General features: G+C 45.0%; 2 protein-coding genes across 33 annotated transcripts in view; one reads left to right on the top strand and one right to left on the bottom strand.

Annotated features, from left to right (window-relative positions):
- The window catches only part of Spata6l (spermatogenesis associated 6 like), a 63,217-nt gene that overhangs the window by 37,598 nt on the left and 5,829 nt on the right, over positions 1 to 19,790 (top strand). For 9 of the 32 annotated variants that reach the window (XR_013106033.1, XR_013106028.1, XR_013106047.1 and 6 more), the window contains 3 exons: positions 106 to 207; positions 3,940 to 4,125; positions 19,552 to 19,628. The exons of 2 other annotated variants lie outside the window; for them this stretch is intronic. Coding sequence is in view for 9 of the 30 variants with exons in the window: in XM_076918883.1 (XP_076774998.1) it covers positions 106 to 195 (90 nt within the window). In the remaining 21 variants the exon portion in view is untranslated. Of the gene's footprint in view, positions 1 to 105; positions 208 to 3,939; positions 4,639 to 19,551; positions 19,629 to 19,790 lie in introns of those variants that run through there. 21 more of the 32 variants (XM_076918883.1, XM_076918920.1, XM_034499127.2 and 18 more) reach the window with 9 other exon arrangements.
- Slc1a1 (solute carrier family 1 member 1) overlaps positions 13,171 to 19,790 on the bottom strand; it is a 76,229-nt gene continuing 69,609 nt past the window's right edge. The window contains exons 11-12 of the mRNA XM_034499115.2: positions 17,336 to 17,470; positions 13,171 to 15,467 (exon numbers count right to left, since the gene is read on the bottom strand). Coding sequence (XP_034355006.1) covers positions 15,221 to 15,467; positions 17,336 to 17,470 — 382 coding nt within the window. The 3' untranslated portion in view covers positions 13,171 to 15,220. The remainder of the gene's footprint in view (positions 15,468 to 17,335; positions 17,471 to 19,790) is intronic.

The following is a 19,790-nucleotide window of genomic DNA, read 5'->3' as shown; positions in this document are numbered from 1 at the left end:
TTTGTAGGGCACATAGAAGCTGAACACCAAAGACCCGTATGTCTGGGTGTTACCGATCTTCATTACGTCTTGGGTAATGCAATTGCTGGATATGTTTTGTCATAGGAAGACTTTATCTCTGAAACAAATTCTATCCATGAAAGACCAAGCTACCCTCTGAAGAAACACTTACTGCGTGAGCAGAGATATTTTTAACTACTATCTCATGTAAGTAAGCAGCTTAAGTACTTGTTTGTTACTGTGGTTTGCTAAAAGCAGTTTCCATCTCCTGCTGTCACTGAAGTAGCTAGGAAGTGTGGAGGAGGTTGAGAGGAACCCTGAGAACACCCCCACACCCTAACCCTGCTCAGTGGAACACTGATAGCAGCGGCCTGCCAGTTTTCACGTTCCTTGGCCCACACCTCCCTCCCTCTTTATGTAGGAGACCTTTGGGCTCCTTGACCACAGCCTCTGCCTTGGGTCTCCACATGCCACCTGGACTACCACTTCCTGACTTACACGAGCCCCTTCAATTTGTCCTTAGTTCTATGTCTCTCTGTGACTCTCTCTGCTATTGTAACACACACTCTTTAGCACTCTGCATGTTTCTTTATGAAGTAGACACAATGTATTATGGTTTATATTGGTCTTTTATAGGAGAAGGAAACCCAGCATTTGCTCGGTATAGGGAAAGCCACGCACTGGGCTTCCATCCTGAGCAAGGCCCTGCTTTCCCATGCTAACCCCACTACTGTCCTTACTTCTGTTGAGCCTCCAGAGTAGTCGTTACCAAGTGCACTTGTATGTGAGTGTTGAAGGCGGTGCTGAGGCAGGTTGAATGCTGAAGTATGGCACGGTATGTGGCCATAGGCTGGTACTCATCACTTCTTATTCTCTTAGTTTCCCTTCTTAATCCGTGCCCCGAATGATAACTGTGCTTTCTTCAAAAGTGGCATGCTTGCCTGTGAGTTGCTAGTTGGATTTCTGTGGATGGGACTGAGGCTGAGGAGCTTGGGTTCTGCTCTCATGGTGGCAGCTCTCCCCTCTTCCTTTTGTGTTTCTGACATAGGGTCAAGAGCTGGCCAAGTGCATCCCATGAACTGAACAAATCACTGTTTAATCTCTGACACCAGCCCATGAGAGATGGTACTTTTACTAAGTTCTGCTTTTGAAGGTAGTGAGACCAGATGCCTTGCTCAAAGCCACATGGTTAGTCAATGGCGTAGCCCACAGCAGGGCCAAGACTACAATTGATAGGACTCCTTGTTGCATAGTAGACCTGAGGTCATGCTCCAAATCACCATGTTCTTTTGCCTCCCTAAGACTAGGTATGACAGAAGAACACAGAGGAGTAGGTGCACGTGTAAATGGCAACCCTTTGGCACCCAGGCAGTAGGTGGCTCCTGCCTTTAAATGTTTCCCCCAGGAGTGATCATGCTATATCTTGTGGCCATCAGAAAGGAGTAGGCCTTTTTAAGCAATGATGAAGAATGAGATGACCTGTTAGATTTCTCCCCCAAGTCAGGCTCCCTAAAGTCTGGCTGGAGGGTCATTTATGCTTCAGGACATAAACAGCCTTGCCCTGGGGCTGGCAAAGATCTCTGCCTTCAGTACAGAGGAAGGAGGACATCTTGATAATTGCCCATCCCGTAGGCTCTACTTTAGAACGTTCTGCTTGGAAGATTAAAGGGTGGATTCTGGGCCACTTAATCTCTTGTTGCAAGACTCTCTATGCTTTTATTAAGTTGTTACATGGTACAGAGCACACATAATCACCAAATGCCAAATTCCTCCAGTTTCTACATGGATAAAATCAAGTTACATAAAGCTGTTATCTGAACACTGATATGAGGTGAGGGTCTAGGGAGGAAGTATAATAGACTCCCCCTCACCCCCTCTGCCCTAATAGACTCCCACCCCTCTTACTCCTCCCCATTGCCAAGTCTATTTTGGAAAATGGGTTCCTTTCATAACAGGAATTCCCATATAAGGTTTGGAAGATGCTTCTAGGCCTTTCCCAGAAGTACCTGTTCTTCCTGTGATTACTGTTGCTTCTTGGATCCTGGATCCCTGGTGAGACAAGGATCTCAAAGGGCAGAACTAGGGAAGGGTCTCCAGACAAAAAAGGAAGAACACCAAGCATGGCAGAGCACTCAGAAGCAAACTGAACATTCCTTATGAGTGACCCAGGAAACCTGGGGAGAAACTGAAGAGGCAAGGTCAGGGATCTGTGAGAGGAGAGCTGGAGCTGACTCTGTGGCCTAGGGAGACAGAGACCAGACACAGCAGAGCATCCTCAGTTCCTCCTATGTGCCCCTGCTCCTCGTCCCTGAGGATTCCTATGACAGACTCAGTCCTCCCTCCTCTCGTGGTCCACATCCACTCCTACACTGTGGTCAGCACACCCTGTGCAGGCTTCCCTGTGGTCAGTTTCCCAGAAAACTAGAAATGGAAAAAGATTCCTAGTCACAAACTAGCAAGAAACTTTTAACCCAAAGGATTCCCATTGACTGTCCAGGCAGGGGCGGAACGGAGAGGAGACAGTTAGAAGGAGGTGTAAGATATTGATGTCACTTTATCTGATGTGTCAGGACATGGAGCTCGGGACATAGGTGGATTATCTCTGCTATACTTTAAAATGAGAAACTTTTCTACCAAATAAATATGTCCCCTTGAACAAAGAGAAGAATCTCATAACCTCCCCAGATCCCTCAGGTAACCCAGGTCCCTGTGTTTTGGCTCTTAGTAAGCTAATGATCACGTCTAATGTCATGTATGAGAGTCCTCTATGGGAGTGGGCTTCAAAGACTGTCTATGATGGTCCCAGTCCCCCAGGCAAGTGCCAGGCCCTCATTCTCTGTGCATGAGGGTGCAGGTGTGTGTGTCCATCTGTCCATCCACATATCACATACATCAGCTTCAGTCTGAATGCCTGCAGTCTCTTCATCTGCTCCCAGATTTCATCTGGAGGTGACCCTCAGCAGGAAGGAGCAAGATCCGGCCTCACTGTTATGCTTCTAAATAGATGGAGGTCAAAGACCTCAAGTCAGAATTTCCTCAGACAGGGGAAAATTGTAGCCTCTTGCTGTTTGCTCTCTTTCCCAGACAGCAAGAAAGGAGAAAGGTTAAGTTGAGTTGAAGTGCTGGTTTCTGGTCCTGGCGTAGCCCAGAGCCCCAGCTCCCAAGACAGCAATGGCCATAGGGTTTAATCTCACCTACCCTAGAGAGTCCTTTATATCCACGACCACCACAGCTGAAAGCAAACCAACCCTATCTGACAGAGCCCAAGCTTCATCAGTTGGCATTTTCCATCTGGATCTGGGCCCCAGTACCTGAGGGACCAGCCATTTGATGGTTTGTGGGGGACTGATATATGGATGGGGGGATGATGATGGAATGATATGTAGTCTGTCTTCATCCTGTAAGCCCATGGCAGCATCCGACAGACCACACAGGCTGGTGACTGTGCACGTAAGGTGTGCAGCAGCAAATTCCTAGGCTACAGGCCACAAAGAGCCTTAGGTTCACCTTGGGGGCTCTGAGAAGGTACTCATACCTATGGCTCTATTTGGCAACAGTTTAACCCCAGTGGTGCCCATCACTGGGAATGGCACAGCGCATTGCTCTGTAGGAGATTATGTGCACTTTTAAGATGGATATGTCTACAGCAGACTTCAGCTTTGTGAGGGATCATGAGGAATTCTCAGGGCAGTGGATTGGGGTGATTGACATTCCCACTTAATGACCTCCAGCAGGTTTGGGCACATTTGCTGTGAACTGAGGACTTCATTAACTGCACCCATAGCATGGGGAGGGAGATGCTTTCAGTGCCACGGCTCTGCTATTATACAAAGAGGTCAGATGCTTTCCCTTATTCACAGGGGAAGGGGCTCAGACAACAGGCAATCCCAAGGCTGAGCTGGATCGAAGCTTAGGATAGTTTATTTCTCTCCCTGGCAGCGCCAACTACTCGCCTTTTCCTCAATGCCACATGTAGATGAATTTCACAGGGGAGCATGAATGAAGGATGAAGAGTTCACTCATCAAGACACTGACACGAGAACAGCATCTGCTGTTGTCTGGGTTGACTTACTGGTGCCTAGCCCTTGTTAATTCAAACCTTATACTCGGTCTTTTGTGCCCAAGGTAAGAATTGTTGATTAAATTCTGTCTGGGGCTCTAATTTGCTTGTCACCTGGAGAATTTGTGTCTTCCGTTGTGTTTATTTTGAGCATGAAAAATAGAAAAAACATAATAGAAGTATATCAGGGGCTTTTCCATTTGCAAATCATTTTTAAAAATTGTAACAAACATTAAAAATTAAAAAAATTGTAACAAAAATGTTTTATGTGAGACAGGGAGATTGATTATTTTGGGAGATAACCTGATAAGTCAACTGGGGAAAGGACCATCAACTTGGCTTTTTCTTTTTGATAAATCTGATTTTGTGTTTAATCTTTCATGTTAAGCTCAAATGGCATCAAGTCCCTTATTAAATCCCAAGAAAAAGAGTATTATCATCTGAAGAGTTCAGATCTCATTTTAACACTTAATTTTCTAAGATGAATTTGCAGGAGGGATTAATTTCTGTAGTTTAAACCATTTCCTCTCCCTGTCTCCCCTTGATAAATTCTTAATAAATATAAATCAGAAACAGAATCTTCTGCAAGCATTTTTTTTCCTAAGAGAAGTGCTTTAAGTAAAGAGATCCGAGGAGCGTGCCACCCAGGCAGGCTTCCTGTTCACTGAGGAGCCTTTATGAAATGATGCCACCTGAGGGCGCAAGAAGAGGAAGGGAGAAGCTGGGATCAGCCATGGGCATGCTGCCTTCCTTCCATCCCATCATGACTTCTGCATCCTCCCCTGCCTTGTTCTCTGCAGTAGGAATGTTTGTATCTCCTTGAATTCCTAACTTGAAAGTTGATACCATTAGATGGAGCTTGGGAGTGTATGGTGGTGGTGGTGGTGGGGGGGGGCGTGGATGAGTCACAAGAAGAGAGTCCCATGGGAGAGGCTGTGAAATAGGTCCTGGGACCGTTGACCCTCCTAACACACGAGGGCACACTTAGTGAGGGAAACCAAGCTAAGGCCTTTACCAGATTCCAAATTTGCCAGCATCTTCACTTTGGACTTCCTGGTCTCCAGACCTGTGAGAGACAAATTTCTTTTGTTTATAAGTTAGCTAGTTTAGTTTTCTTTTACACAATACGTTAAAAATCCTTTTAGTTTTTATAAGAGGCAGCAAGAACCAGGTTTGTTGTTTGTTTGTTTTCTGCAGAAATTGGTTTTCAAAAGTACATTGAGAATTAAATAAATAGTAAAACAAACTAACAAAAATAATCCTAAAACAAACTAAAACAAAAGTCATTTACTCTTCTCTTAGAATTTTAGCCTTTATTTTATTTAGTGCATTCCACCCTTGGAGGCAGAGTATACGCCTAACTTACATGTACTTATAAATGTTCACAGTTTGTTATTTTGATGTGAATTTTAAGTAGCCATCAAAAATAAAAGCTACTACTGTGGTGGTACAGTTCTCAGAAGAGGGCCACCTACATGAGCAGCAGAAGCAAGTCAGTCCTAATGAGTCTGCCTCTAATTTCAGTTGAAAAAAAAAGGCAGACACATTCAGTATTGATTTTCTAAAACATCTTATTTTTATTTTTCCTAATTATGTATGTGTGGATTCGTGTACATGAGAGCAGGTGCTTGCAGGGGTCATCCCCCTGTGGCCGGAGGATCTGGCAGGTGTAAGCTGCTGAACATGGGTGTTAGGAACTGAACTGGGGTCTTCTATGAGAGCAGTAAGTGTTCCTAACTGCTTGTCCATCTCTCCAGCCTCTGGTTTTCCTTTTTGGGAGCTAGAGGGGGAAGGTTTTGGGCATGACTTAATTTAATAAGACAATAAATGCTCATTTTTATATGACACACTTTTTTTGTTTTTGGTTTTTTCCTCAATTATTTTCCTTTCTCATCTTCTGATCTGATAATTTCATTGTTTAAATTATTTCATTTCTTGAGGAACTGTTTAAGTTTTGAGGCGCCCTTACAGAGGCAAGGATTGGTGCTCAGGTATCTCGCTTGTGGAGTCTTTGATAGCACATATCATTTTGTGATGGTTGGGGGTTTGGTTTCCTATAGGGAGAGCTGTGTCATTGTGGTGGCTTAAATAAGAATGGCCCCATAGGCTCAGATATTTGAAGGTTTAGTCACCAGGGAATAGGTGTTATTTGAAAAGATTAGAAGGATTAGTAGGTGTGGCCTTGTTGGAGGAAGTGTATCACTTGGGGGGGGGGTGGGCTTTGAGGTTTCAAAAGCCCATGCTAAGTCCAATGTTTCCTCTCGGCCTGTGAGTCAGATTGTAGCTCTCAACTACTGCCCCATTGCCCCAGCTCATGATGTGCTGCTGTCCCCACCGTGATGATGATGGACTAAACCTCTAAAGCTGTAAGCCAGCCCCCAACTAAATACTTTTATAAGAGTTGCCTTGGTGATGGTGTCTCTTCACAGCAGTAGAACAATGACTAGGACAATCATTGAATATAATGAAAGAGTTTCTACCTAGCCTGTTTCGGTTTATAATGCCTTTCTTGACTTTCACGGTGGCAGATCTGACAAATCCGGACTATATTTTACAAGTGCATCTCACGGTGTTTGAGTTTTCCTAGGAGCCTGGAACAGCATCCTTTTTGAACCTGGGCCTTCTAAGAATAGCCTCTATATGGCAACACTATCTTTCTCTACTCACCTAACTGGCTGAAGCCTACAGGATTTGAATTATACAAGATTTTTAAAAAGGAGGTCATGAAGGATAATGTCTGACCTAAAGTGTTTTTAGGTGCTAACTTGAGAAGCTTGATGTGTTACCTATGTGAAGTCAGCCTAGTCTGGATGTTGGGGCCCTTCTCAGTGTGTCTATGCCCCAACCCAGGCTCCTTTAAAGAGACTTGCTGTGGTCCAAACAGGGCTTGCCTTCAGCCCATGCTGTTCCCCACAAATCTGCTAGCCCTGCAGATGAAACCATTCTTTTTCTTGATTAGGGCACTTATTCTACCACCACTTGGGTCTTGGAGGGACCTCTTCTCCTTTGTCCTGCTGATAGTGAGAACGGTGACTTCTGTTTCCTTGGTCTGGGACTCTTCTTCCCTCCACCCTGGGTCTGGATGTCGCAAATTATGGTGGTCAAGTTACTTTGTCAGAAGGAAGAAGCTGTGCTTGGTTTAACCTTCAGAAGTAGGGAACTGGGACCAAACAAGTTGACATGTTGGCCCAATGGGTCCTTTTCAGGACAGAGCCTCTTCAGCAGAGTGAGTGGTTTCAGTGCTAGAGATTTCCACTTGAGATGCTGGAGAACCTGGTGGCCAGGTCCACTTTGTCCAGATTTGAGACCTAACACCACACCCTCTCCCTATCCCTTGTCTTTATTTTTAAACCGCTCTACAGCTCATAGTCAGAATCAGCCCTCCTTATATATGCAGAAAAATCCTGCTTGGGCAGTCACACTCTGTGATTTTATGGTCACCACAGCTTTGTCTTCTCTTTAAGGCTGGGCCAGCCATAATAATCAGCACAACATATGTGCTGTCTGGTTTGCTTTACATGGCTGAGGAGTGTGTTTCTTATCATCTTGTCAGTATGCAGCACCAAGGATTCCCATGGATGCCCCTGAAATAGTGATCAGGATTCCAGAGCTTGCTGGCTCCAAGACACACGTAGGTTAAGGACTTTCAGACAAAGACAAAGAAGGACGAGGATGTAGCTCAGTGGCAGAGTACCTGCCCCACAAGCTCAAGACTTGAGTTCTAAGCCCAGCACTGCACTTGAAGAGAGGGAAGGAAGACATCTGGCAAAGTAGAGACCTTGCTCTAAGTTGAGAGAGTTGGATCTGCAGAATAATCTGTAGAGTAGAAGGGTGGGTGGTTATTAGGCCTTTGGTTGCGAAGGATGGAGGGTTTTTTGAATCAGGCAGGGTGTGTCATTGTATGGAGTAGCCTGGATAGGTGTGGAAGGGGCCAGAAAAAGGACAACTTTAGGGTAATTGGAGAACCATGTCTTTCAGAGACCTTATTATCTGCCATAGGGTAGTGGGTAGGTTCTGAATACCATAAAGGTAGAGATGAAGGTTGTGTGTTCCCCTTTGCAGGCCCCTTAGCTGTTCTCTTGCATTCCTCTGCTTAGCTTCTCTGTTTTCCCTGAGCCTTCGTCCAGAACTTTTCATGAGCATTTCAACCCAGCTGTGAAGACTAAGCCCCTGGTTTTCGACCCAGGCTCTGCCATCAAAGGCGCGGGCCTTAAACATATAATATAACCTTGTCACGTCTCAGTGTCCTTCTCTATGAAATGGAGGCTGCGATACTATCTGCCTCATGATGTTGAAATGAAGACGACTCATTTTCAAAGCACGTTAAATCAGTGTCCGGCACAGAAGTAGAACCCTTCAGGTATTAGCCACTATTGTCTCCATCTCTTGTAATCATTTAAGGAAAACATCGTTGCCCCTCATTTTCTTGCTAAGGACATGAAGGCTTAGAAAACCAAATGTCAGAACCAGTTTTCAAATTCTTGTCTGTCTTGTTTCCAAACCACAAGGTTTATTTGTTGTTTTCTTACTTCTTGGTTGGTTGTCACAGGAGTCTTGTTGACCCCAAGGCTAGGATTCCTGGAGATCCACCTGAGGGCTAAAAAAACCTCATCATTAACTCCCCGTTTATCTCAAGTGACAGGCTAACTCAGTCTAAGAAGGAGGTTAGCCAACTCTTGTGTCAACAAGAGGCACTCTTGTTATTTCCTGGCCTTGAAATGTTGTATTTGTAAGTTCTCTTCCCCGCAACCCCCCCCCCCCCAGCAAAATAACCCTCCCCGTTCCTTTTCCTTCAGGAACTGACACTTAGATCCAGGTTTTGAACAGAGATAAAGATCACACCTGTTTCAGTGGAATGACTTCCAGGAACAGAATGTGAGCAGTAGGTGCTGTGGGTGGAAGTGCTTGACTCATTGTGGAAACAAGTCATGTAAGATCATCTGACTTTGTGTAAGGGAAGTTCAACCCCGGGCATCTGATGTCATCCTTTGTGCGCTGGGTCGTGTACTACCCTATCCCTGATCAACCTTCTTCCACAGCCTTGTGTGGATCCACCACTTTCTATTTACTATGTGTAATCAGGTTCCAACTCTGTGCTCAGTGGAGGACTGGATCCTGTGGGGAGGGAGAGGTCATGTTAGGGTACAAGATATGACCTGTCCCCTATTAGAGTTTCTATCCTTACTAGTGAATAAGATGTCCGAAGTGTGGCTCTCAGAAGGCATTGGAAGCTTAGACTTGATGGATAGATTTGTGATTGTCAGCCACAGTGGGATTTGAGATAGTGGTGGCTGGGAAACTGGAGATAGATGGACCATGCATGTGCATGTAACCCTTCTCCAGTCTCACATGAGATGTTCAGATTCTCCAAACCCAAATCTAAAACTACAGAAGTCTACACTGCTATGTGGAGCTGTACTTAGTCTATAAAATAATGATATGGATTTAAGTGAGGCCTATAGAACTCAAATTATTTTTTAGCCAAGTCTCATATTAACTTAATAAAACAAGGTAATATCTGGCCATGTGACAAAAATGTTGTTATTTCTGTATGGCCCTAGAATCTTTCCTGGGGAGGACCAGTGATTTCCTTGGGTGTTAAAGAATAGGAAGAACAAAGTGGACAGAAATTTGGGAGAAGTGAGCATTTGGAGAGAGGACATTGGGCTGTGTAGGGAAGACGATTATCCCCTGGGGCATCTTCTAAAGTGTCTTTGGTATTAGCCTTGGGCTTACTTGTGCCATGGACACTGAGGTTTAGGGGTGAGAGAGTGAGGTCTTTCTGATGATGGGGCTCCAGAGTAGGGAAGTGCCTGGTCAGGCATGGAGGTGGGAGGAAATCACAAGGCAACTTATCTTAATGGTGTTTCAAAGTGTATGCGTGTGTGGTGGGGGCCAGGATCCCATTCCTTTAAGGAGGCAGCGGGACCGGTGACCTTGGCTGAGTTGTAAGGCAAATACAAAATATGTAATAAGAGCAAAGCACTGGCCAAGAGGACAGTCACCTTGTAGGTAGAGCTCAGGACACAGCTCCTTCATTTTCAGCGTCTGTGTTTTCTGTGAGTCAAGATGAACTCAGAGACTAGAAGGTCACATAAAGTCTTTTGGGAAAGGATTTTTTTTTTTTAATAGTCTCTTTTTAGCAGGGGAACTAGAATAGGAAATACTCGGAATACTTGGTAGAGGGGGAGGGGTTACTGAATGGCACAACAGGGATTGTCATGCACCGAAGACTTTGTTTATCTTTCTGAATCTCATTCTCATTAGGAAGGTTTCACTGTTGTAAATAGGATTTAGAGGATTATTAACACACAAGTTGTTTACTCAAGGATTAGTGGGAAGAGGAAATGCAGGAATATTCAGCTTCCATTATTGTCTAAAGAGCAAAATCCATAGCAACTTCAGAGTCAACATGGTCCACTCAGGGGTTCCCTCACTGCAACACAGAGAGAGGGACTCAGATGATTGAACTAACCTCTGTAAACATGCTTACAACTCAGATCTTAGGTCCAGAGTCAGGAAGAACTATTACCACCACCCTAAGATAAAGGGGGCATAATGGTTATGTTCTGAAAATACTACACTCAGTTCAGGAGAGACTTCTGAAAAAGGTTCCAAGGTTGGTGTGGAGTCAGTTTAGTTTACAAGCCCAAAAGAAGTTGGAAATGGGATCTGGAGTGGTCAGGGTAGGAGACATAAGGGGCCACCAAAACGACAGCCTGCTGTTACATGGTGTGACCATATACTATAATCCTCTGTATAGAGTGATGGTTATGACAACGGATGGCTTTCTGGTGGGATGCACATAGAACAGAACGATACAAGGCAGGTTTACTCATCCCTCAGTATTCAAAGGGCCTATGTGCATTTAACAGAAGCAGAAAGAAACAGGAAGGCTACTTGGGAAAGTGTCAGGAAATACAGAGGGACAGGGAACTAGAATATAGGCCAATCAAAGGAGCTGAGTACAGCAAAAGACAGAATACTGGTGACTGGGGAAATGCCTGTTTGGACTTCACAAACAGGGCACTGGTTATCATGGAAGCTTGAAAGAGCTACTGCAGGGGATGGGAGGGGGGAGAGATAGATGGAGAGGGAGGGGAAAGAGGGAGATAGGGAGAGAGAAAGAGAGGGGGAGAAGGGAGGGGAGAAGGGAAGGGAGAGAGAAGATAGGGGAGAGGGAAGGGGAGAAAGAGAAGGAAGAGGAGAGGAGAAGAGAGAAGAAGAGAGGAGAGGAAAGGAGAGGAGAAGAGAGGAGAGGAGAATCTGCCTGCCTGCCGACAGATAGCCCTTCTGGAAAAAGTGGGCTCTGATTGAAGTACTTGGAGGAGACTTGGGTGGAGAGGGCTATGATACTGAGGATATCAAATCAGCCATAAAGAGGGGAAAGGTCAAGCCACTGGGTGAAAGGAGGCTTATAGACATTTTAAATTATCTATTGCCAGAATGGGAAAATGGGGAAAGAGAATTTGTCTAAGTAAATTTGGCTGTAGCAAATTAAATGACATTAGAAAGCACAGACAACCTTGAAGAAGGATGCTGATATGCACCCACAGGAAAAGACTTGGAATCATGTATGTTTCCTAGCTGGGTGAACTTGAGCAAGTTCTTAACCCTGGAAGGCCAATTTCCTCATCTGGAAAACAGCAATGGGAGGAGAGAGTGTTTAAAAGAACAGATAGGATTATACATGTGAACTACGTGGCCCTGTGCCAGCACACGGTCAACACCCGGCGTTGTGGGGATCATATTCATTTATTTAAATCACTTATCAAGATTCTTGTCAGACCATAAGCTGTATTTACTGTGTATAGCTCCATGCGACTGTCTGTACAGTCAGTCACCTTTGTCTAGCACAACCTTCCCTCCCTCCTTGATGCTAAAGACTTCCTTAGCAAAATTTTAAGTATTGCAATGCAGTATTTTTAATTACAGGCATTATGCTGCAAAGTCGATCTTTACAATGATTCTTAAGTGTTTCAAAATGTTCAGGCCACCCTAGACTTGAGTTAAAGTGAAGCACCAGCACCCTGACCTTTTCTGCCTGGCAGTGCCCAGTGAAGAATGTTGGCCCTGGAACTGAATTACTGTGTCTCTACCTCTGTTCCTTATGTGACCCTGGGAAAGTGTCTTAACCTTGTGTGCCAGGTTGTATTTGGGAGGTGGGGTCATGGTTGGGGGGATGGTGGGCGTGTCTTATATCACTGAAAAGGATTACAAAGGTAAGAAGGTACTGGAGTTGTGTGCTCACAGGTTGTGTCTTCTGTGGTTTCTTACCAAAAATTTACTAAATGCAGAATACCAGTACCCATGTACATAATCTTAGTGCTCTGCCAAGATTGTGGAGGTCACACTATTTCCCATGGTGACTCTAAAAACAGAGCTGGATTTTTAATAACCCAGAGAGCTTACAAAAATTAAAGTCACCTGTCAACAGGTAATGACACTCTTCATTTGGGAGATGGCTAAGCTCAGGGGTGGGCTTCTGCTCAGTTCCACCAGCTATTCCAAACTTTGTTCTAAATCACTGTGTTGTTGAGAATGTCTCCACCCTGCAGTCAAGACTCCTCCTGTGTTCCTGTGGCCAGAGACCAACTGGCATTTCTATGCTGCCTTTCCTCAGTGGGACCAGGAAATGTCAGGACACAAGTTAGTCCTGTTCTGGAGACCCTGCTGGTAACTGGGGTGCTTAGGCAGGAACATGTCATCTCTCTCACCGGCATCCAAATCCTGCCACTTGTAATTGGTAGTCCTATTTCAGAGGGTAAGACTGGCCCTTCAGTGAACCAAGTCATCACACTATTGAGATTCTGCTGACTTGAATGATAGCAATTTCTAGCAAATCCTATTTTCATTTCAGCCACAAAATAAGATCCCAATTGTCCATAATGGCCTGGCCTTTCAGTCTTGTAATCCTCACTGGTGAGTAGAAAGACTCAATGTGTCTCCCTCAAGTCCTGACTTTTTCATTCTCCGGGTGACAAAACATTTCCAAGACAATCTTCTCTGGTTTTAAAGCCAATGGTCTCAGAGAGGTGCTAGCACTAGCCCACAATTCACCTTCTCATACCTACCCAGGTAAATGAAAGAACAGACAAGAGGAAGAAAGATAAGGGGAGAAAGAGTGTGGGAGATGTTTATTGAGAAGGAAATGGAACATGTCCTCTTGAGTTAACAGCACAGTGTGTTAAGTGGCTGGTTACACAGATGACCCCAGTGATCTTGTGAACAGCTCTGCCAATTCACTGCCACTACTGAGAACCATCTGATAAGGGGACAGAACTGTCCATTCCTAAATAAAGTATTCACTCAACTCAAATTCAGATTTACTTCCTATAAAGAATACAGATATTTCTACTTCAATGTCTGGAGTCATGGGTCACTGTGATGGTCAGTCTGTAGCTTTCAGGTGGACGTGGCCAACACTGGCCATTTGTTTACCTCCCTGCTATCTTTGGCACAGTTTCTGGCTTCTTTAATATAGAAGCATGGGTTTAAGATGACTTAAGGGCACTATAGAAACACACTGTTATAAACTTGTCTCCATGTTAAGTACAAGTTTTTGTTGGGTTTTATTTACAGGACCAGGACAGAAGCATAGACTTTTAATAAGCCATCTTCAGAAATTAACAGGAGAAAGACAGGCAGAGGATTCTAAGCCACAAGGCTGAGATTCTCAGAACAGTCCTCTCCAGAGGACTTAAGCATTTCCCCTGAACCGCTGGTACCAGTAGCTTATGGCCTGGCTTTTATGCTTTTATTCTGTAAGAATACAGAATAGAGCTGGGCTTGGTGACACTTGCCTTTCAGGCCAGCAATAAGGAGGCAGAGGCAAGAGGATCTCTGTGAGTTTGAGGCCAGTCTAGTCTACATAGTGAGTTCCAGAATAGCTAGGGCTATGTAGAGAGACTCTGTTTCAAAAAACCAAAAAATTAAAAAAAAAACAACTGAAAGATAAAATAAAAAGACTATAGTATAAGAATAGCTTGGTCACCTTGCAATGAGGCTTATTCAATTTAGGCCACCCATTTTGAAACAGCTTAGGTGATGGCTTGCCACTGCTGGTTTGGCCCTGGGGAGCAGAGAAAACCAAGGGCAGAAAAGTGACAGCCTTGTAAAGTGGGTCTTGAAGTCTACTTGCAAATTGTGAAGCCTCTCTGAGCACATCCCGCCTTTCAGTGTTGTAAATGTACCTACTCCATGCTAACAGGAAGTCCCCACTCCAGGGAGCTCAACCCTAGATGTGGTACATGAATGGCTGGGCCATCTTAGAATTTCACCATAATATGTGTCTGCTTTAGGGCTTTAATCACAGTAACCCAGCAACTTGGTTTCTCATCCCAGAGTGCCTGACAGAGTTCTGGTGAGCTCCAAAGCACACCTAGGCTGGAACTATAGTTTTGATTCAAGTACAAGGAAAGCTGCTTATTTCACATTGATAGTTCATTACTGATCTCTGTCTTGCAAATTACATGAAAATAATAAATATACACACATATACATATAGTTCTATACCGAACACTGGCTAAACAGCTACCAGCATCTCAATACAGTACATTGAATAAAAAACCCTTTCCCTTCCCCACAACTATCTTTAAACTGTTATTGCAGAACTATGCTGATCCTTTTTGTTTTTGTTTTTGTTTTTTTCCAGAGTAGTTTGAGAGTGACTGGAGATGAGGTCAAAGTGGAAAATTTGGCACGTTAACCGGTGGGGCTTTTGAGATGCATTATAATCTATAAAAAGTAAGAAGTCAAAGGAAGTCCTGCCAATAGAAAGCCTGAGTAAAAATTTGTAGCCAATAATATTTTTTAAAAACCCCAAACACTGGTCTATGCATGAGAAAGCAATTCTCCTCCATATCTATGACCTAATCAACAGTTACTACTTCATATACTTCTAAGCTTTGTTTTATAGAATTAGAAAATCCAGATAATACAACTTTCTTAATTTCCTTTCAGTTCATCCCACCCCAAATCCCCAAACCCAGAGAACAAAGGCTATAAAGCCAAATATAGAAAATAATCTGGAGGTCTGTTTATCAAACTAAATGTACAGTTGACTCTTAAGTGTCCTTTTTGTTCCTTAATGTTGGAGTTTGCTAAGAGATGGCTCCTGTGGAGAGTCCTTCACAATCCCAGACATCAGAGGCCAGCCATCTAGAACTGTGAGGTCTGAGTGAAGGAGATGGTGTCAGATTTGTCTACTGCAAAGCCCCCATTGACATAAGACTTCTTGGTATCTGAGTCTTCACTATCGAGGATTGTGGGTTCCAAGGCAAAGGGGTTCACAATGTTGACTTCAGATGAAACATCCATCTGCTCCAGCTCCTTCTTTGAGAGCTTCTCCACGATACCCGTCCCAAATGCATCACCCAGAACGTTCACCATGGTCCTGAACCGGTCCCTGGGAAAGAGACAGGAGAGTCAGAATGGGCTCAGATTTCCTCTTCCTTCTCTGTCATATGGAGAAAGGAAAGGTTCTCATGTGCTCAGTTAAGCTATAAAGATGCGTCACTGGCCTGGAGCAGAAGGTGCTTCCTAAAGGGATGAATAAGAAAATGGGCCCCATTTGGTCCATGCTCCCAGTAAGTAGCAATGACATCTCGGTCTCCTGAAATCCCCTCCTTTCTTCCCAGATAAGAATGGTATCTCCAGATAGACACAGAGGGTTCTAAGGATGGCTCAGAACTCAGTAAGGTTTTGAGCTCAGACTTCTGTTTTATGGGTTTCCCAGGTGTAATGCCTGTGGTATAAGGAGTTCTCTCTTGACTAAGGTGAGAGAATCTCAGTATTTTGTTGAGGTTTGAATGGTGCCAAGTCTGTGGGCCTCAGGTGTATCCCTGGCGTACTCATTTCTTTACCAGTTAAGGTCACTCCATGGACAACCTGGCAGGGACATGGAAGAACAATGAGGTCCCCAAAACTACAGGCCAGCAGGGAAATGGATTCCTCCCTGATTCACCCTCCGTGTGTCTTAATCCCAGGCAGACTGGAGGGGAGGCCAATAGCAGGAAGGCCTATAGAGGATGTGTCCATTTTGATGCTGAGATTGGGTGAGGGACCTGAGAACATGGGCACACTTGTGGAGATGGTATTTAGGAAGCCAACGGCGGCTATAAATGCCAATGCGCATGCCCTCTCCAGGGACTACACTGGCCCAGCATCTTTGCATCCTATAGCTTGGACCTTTACTCATCTTGGGAACAAAAGTCACTGCTTCTAGGAAAGATCAGGGTTCAAGTCAGCCTGGTTTCTTCTTTTACTTGAAATGGCTGTTTCTTTGCAGTGATCACGGCTTTCACACCAGGCACATGCTTGGCACCTCCACAGCATGACCACGACCCAATCTTAGCTGCTGTTCATGAACCGTCCAACCCTGGTCTCTCTCTAATAGGAAATGAGGTTCAGTGTGGAGCTACACTTACTCGTATGGCCAGGCCTTGGAACGAGAAGGCAGATGTATAGACATGAGTATCAAAGATAAAGCCAGAGACCAGGCTGTTCCACTTTGAATTTTGGGTGTCAAGGAGGCATCTTCTCTCACAGATGTTCTGTATATGGGGTATATGTGTATAAGATAGGAGAACTTTCTGGGGATGAGAGGTTGGTTTGACTCATCACCATCATAACAATAGATTGCCTTCTGTTGAGCACGTACCGATTGCCAGCCGCACTTCTAGACACTTGGCTCATATGAGCCCATTTTGGTCCCTACAACAAGCTACTGAGGTAGGCAGTTTTTCCATCTCATAAATAATGCAATTGGGCCTCAGAGAAGTTAAGGAACATTCTCAAGATCCTAAACCTACTAAGATGCCAAATGAGGACTTAAACACAGGCATATGGTAAAACCTTTGCTCTTGTTACCAGCCCAGAAGATGCCAAAGATGCTTGGAAAAATGCACTGATTTTGAAGCATGCGGTTATGTTTATAAAGTTAACTCGGGACTGGGACATGTGGGGATAGGCTCACCCTGCTCCTTCACTCCACTGCTTCATGTCTAATATTGTCCCCCACCCAGCCCCTAGCCTTAAGTGTCACTAAGTATACCAGGAACCGATGGAATCCACTGACTTTTGAAACCCCCAGCTGAGGTTATGAAGAGTTAACTTTAAGCATGTTACCAGGCAGCTTTGCCAGAAGGAAATGAAAGCAGTAACAGACGGCTCATTAGGTAACTCGAGGAAGAAGGCAGGGCACAGCAGAGAGTCTGCATGGCTAGGAAGCTGCCCACCCCGCCAACCAAGGCAGGGGCATTTGTCCCAACTCACAGGAGCCAGTCAACAGCAATGATCAGGGTGACATCCTCAGCAGGCAGCCCCACAGCACTCAGCACGATCACCATGGTCACCAGGCCAGCCTGGGGCACACCAGCGGCTCCAATGCTAGCAGCCGTGGCTGTAATGCTGTAGCCAGAACACAATGGCAGGAGAGGGTTAGACATCCATTTCTCCCATCAAGGCCTCAGGTCTGACATAGGCTCCGGTGGCTGTTATTACTGTTATATGTTATATTCCCCTATTGCACAGTTAGAGCCCATTTGCTCAATAACCAGTTTTGGTGTGTGTGTGCCTGTGAGATCCACCCATCCATCCAATACGCAACACACACACACATACACACACACACGGACTGTAGGGGCTTAAGAGGAGCAGGATATCATGGCAGGAGGAGAGCATGTGGCAGACCACTCTAAACAAGGAAGACAGAACAGCAACAACCCCCAAAACCAAGGCAGTCATTCAGAGGGAGGGTAGGGATTTACCAATTTTTTAATACAAGATTTTCATACAAGGCTTTATCTACCCATCAAGTGCCTTCATAAGTGTCAGATCCCTCTCCCCTTCCTTCCTTCCTCTTCCAGTCTCAGCTGCTCGGTCATTTATAGAGCACCTAGCATGTGTCAGGAATTTCAGTTGTCTCGGGATGGTGAGCAGAGGAACGGCAGTGTGAATGGGCAAGGATGTCTGACGTGAAGGCAGAGGGATAAAGCGATGGTCATGTGGGTTTTACATAATGTCTGGCCATCACAAGACTCTCGTCTTCCCTAAGAACATCTGTTTGAGGCACTGAATTGAGAAATTGTGACACCGTCCAAGGTACAAGCATTCCTGACTGTTCCTTCAGGCCAGCAGATGTACTTTGTACAAGAGGAAGAGCGGTTTGGAACCTTGGGTAGGTAGCCAGAAGAACTTCATTACCAAGTCATTGACAAGATTCCTCCTGAGCTCACAGCATAGGGCATAGGGATGTTTCTCCTGGCATTATGCAGTTTCTTGCCAGCAGCATGTTTATTTTAATTGGGCCATTCTGGAGAAATCGAGGCTCACCATGCCCTGAAAACCGAATGGGAAGAGCAGGCAAGTACACCCACCGTGCTTTTGGGAGCTATAGCCTCACCTGCAGGGTAAAGTACCATTTTCAGATGCAGGTGAACTGAAAGGCAAAGGTGCAGAAACTGCTGATGTAAACTAGATGAAGCCCAGATCTCGCCACAGATACGTATACCTGTGGGTCCCAAAGGCCTCTGAATTCTCTAACAGGCTCTGCTGCCCATTCATCTGCCTAGTGCTGTCCTAGAGGCCGCTTAAGGGTCAAAGGTCAGCCAGCTGCTTTGCCTAGTATGTGTTCCTTTAGTGGCTATGGCTGCCAGTTTAGAGTGACTTAGTTCTGGGGTTGCACCAACATTACTAAAAGTTTCAGACTTACAGGATCCAGGGGAGCTGTCTTAAGTCCTTTTTGAAAAAAAAAATCCAACTTTATTTCAAAGATGGTTGAAAAAAAAATTAAACAATGTATCAAGGGGTTTTCTTTGTCAGAAGAGATCTGTGCCCAGGTGCTTTGATCCCCTTAGAAGCGTCAGCATGTGGTTAACCATGTCCTTACATGCTTGAGGCTGGGCTTCAGAACTCGTTCAGAGAAGACTCTGCTCTTGAACCTTGGACTTGTTCACAAAGCTGCTGTCATTTGACTGGCTTTGGTGTGACATTCAGAAAATTCCGTCTTCAGATAAGATGGAAACCTATTCATTGTTTAAACACATCCTCCCTCGGTACAGCTGAGTCTTCTAGTGCCCAGGCTCAGCAGGACTGGAGGGTGGGCTGTGAGGTAGCATGAACACAGGTTTTTGGAGTCATCTGGCTTATATTCCTGGCAGTTTGCTACTTCTTCAGCACGGTGCTTCTCCGAATCTCAACTCCTCGCCTGCATTTGAGGGGTTAGATGTCTGGACAGCTTTTATGCAGACAAAACCCTGAAAGGTCAGGATAGTACCTGTGCAGCAAACTCAGAACACACCACTTCTGCTGTTCTGATGCTGCTCTGAGCACAGCAGCCACCAACGGAACAACACTGTCTGAGAATACTGAGGGGCCAGGGGGTCGGACAACTCTCAGGTAAGCAAGCACACAGGGAAAACTGCTCTACATAGATCAATGTACTTTCCCATAAGCATTTAAGATGGCTGACATCCTTCTCCCTCTTTAAGGTAAAGTCTTGATGTTTTTCCTGCCAAAGGAAACTGTCTGGTGCTGATTTTCAAATAGGGGAGAGGAGACTCTAAAGGTGGGAACCAATCCTCTCTCTCTCTCTCTCTCTCTCTCTCTCTCTCTCTCTCTCTCTCTCTCTCCCCTCTTTAAATCTGAGTTACCCAATCCATTGCAACAGCCCAAACCAATCAATTCTGAGGGAGAAAGAGAACTTGTTCCACCGTCCAACATATGAAAG

Source organism: Arvicanthis niloticus, chromosome 1 (genome assembly GCF_011762505.2).
Source record: "Arvicanthis niloticus isolate mArvNil1 chromosome 1, mArvNil1.pat.X, whole genome shotgun sequence".
Classification (NCBI taxonomy): domain Eukaryota; kingdom Metazoa; phylum Chordata; class Mammalia; order Rodentia; family Muridae; genus Arvicanthis; species Arvicanthis niloticus.
Note: the sequence above shows the minus strand (reverse complement) of the source record. Positions and strands in the feature narration are given on the sequence as shown.